At 46.5% G+C, this 860-nt stretch overlaps 1 protein-coding gene across 1 annotated transcript in view; it reads left to right on the top strand.

The window, feature by feature from the left end:
- The first annotated feature begins 267 nt into the window (after nucleotides 1–267).
- Nucleotides 268–860, top strand: part of LOC114551480 (metaxin-1) — a 9,560-nt gene continuing 8,967 nt past the window's right edge. Inside the window, exons 1-2 of the mRNA XM_028572525.1 lie at nucleotides 268–291; nucleotides 410–479. Coding sequence (XP_028428326.1) covers nucleotides 268–291; nucleotides 410–479 — 94 coding nt within the window. The remainder of the gene's footprint in view (nucleotides 292–409; nucleotides 480–860) is intronic.

The raw sequence follows: 860 nt of genomic DNA, 5'->3' as shown, positions 1-860 counted from the left end.
GAGACACACAGACACACACACACAGAGACGTGTACGCACAGAAACATACACACAGACACACACACACACATGCAAGCACAGAAACATACACACAGACACAAACTCAGACACACATGCAGTAACACAGACAAACACACACAAACACAGAAACACACACACACAAAAACACATACGCACACACACATCCACATAGACACACAGACAAAGACACAGACACCCCCCCCACACACACACACACACACAAAATGTATACAATGTAACAAAACCATGAGCCTTGGTTCAGACTTTCAGGTGTGAAAGCGTGCTGAGATGTTCAGGAAACAGCATCCTATTGTGTAGTTGTTGTGTAGTGTGTGTGCGGTTGTTGTGTAGTTGATGTCTTGTTGTTGTTGTTGTTGTCTCCCTGCAGGCCTACGCTCAGTTTGCAGGAGCTCCTCTCAAACTGCGGAAGATCTCCAATCCCTGGAGGAGTCCCAGCGGTGAGCCTCTTGTTGATCCATTCAGGGCTGGCTACCGGCTCCAATAGCTTTCAGGCATCAGCGTCAGGGAGCCAATCGGCACGCAGCATGCTTCTACCCAGATCTAACGATGTCTCTGATTGGCTGTGTAACGTTACACGTCGTAGAGACACACAGGAAAAACTCTCAGTTACACAGAGACACCTCACGTAGTGCGTTTGTGTGTGTCTGTGTCTGTGTGTGTGTTTCTGTCTGTGTGTATGTTTCTGTGTGTGTTTTTGTGTGTATGTCTGTGTATGTGGTTGTGTGTGTGTGTGTGTTTCTGTCTGTGCGTGTCTGTGTGTGTTTTTGTATGTATGTCTGTATGTGTGTATGTTTGTGTGTTTCTGTGTGTATGTATGT

This window comes from Perca flavescens, unplaced genomic scaffold, assembly GCF_004354835.1.
Source record: "Perca flavescens isolate YP-PL-M2 unplaced genomic scaffold, PFLA_1.0 EPR50_1.1_unplaced_scaf_103, whole genome shotgun sequence".
Classification (NCBI taxonomy): Eukaryota; Metazoa; Chordata; class Actinopteri; order Perciformes; family Percidae; genus Perca; species Perca flavescens.
The sequence above is the reverse complement of the archived record's forward strand: the minus strand, read 5'-3'. Positions and strand labels throughout refer to the sequence as shown.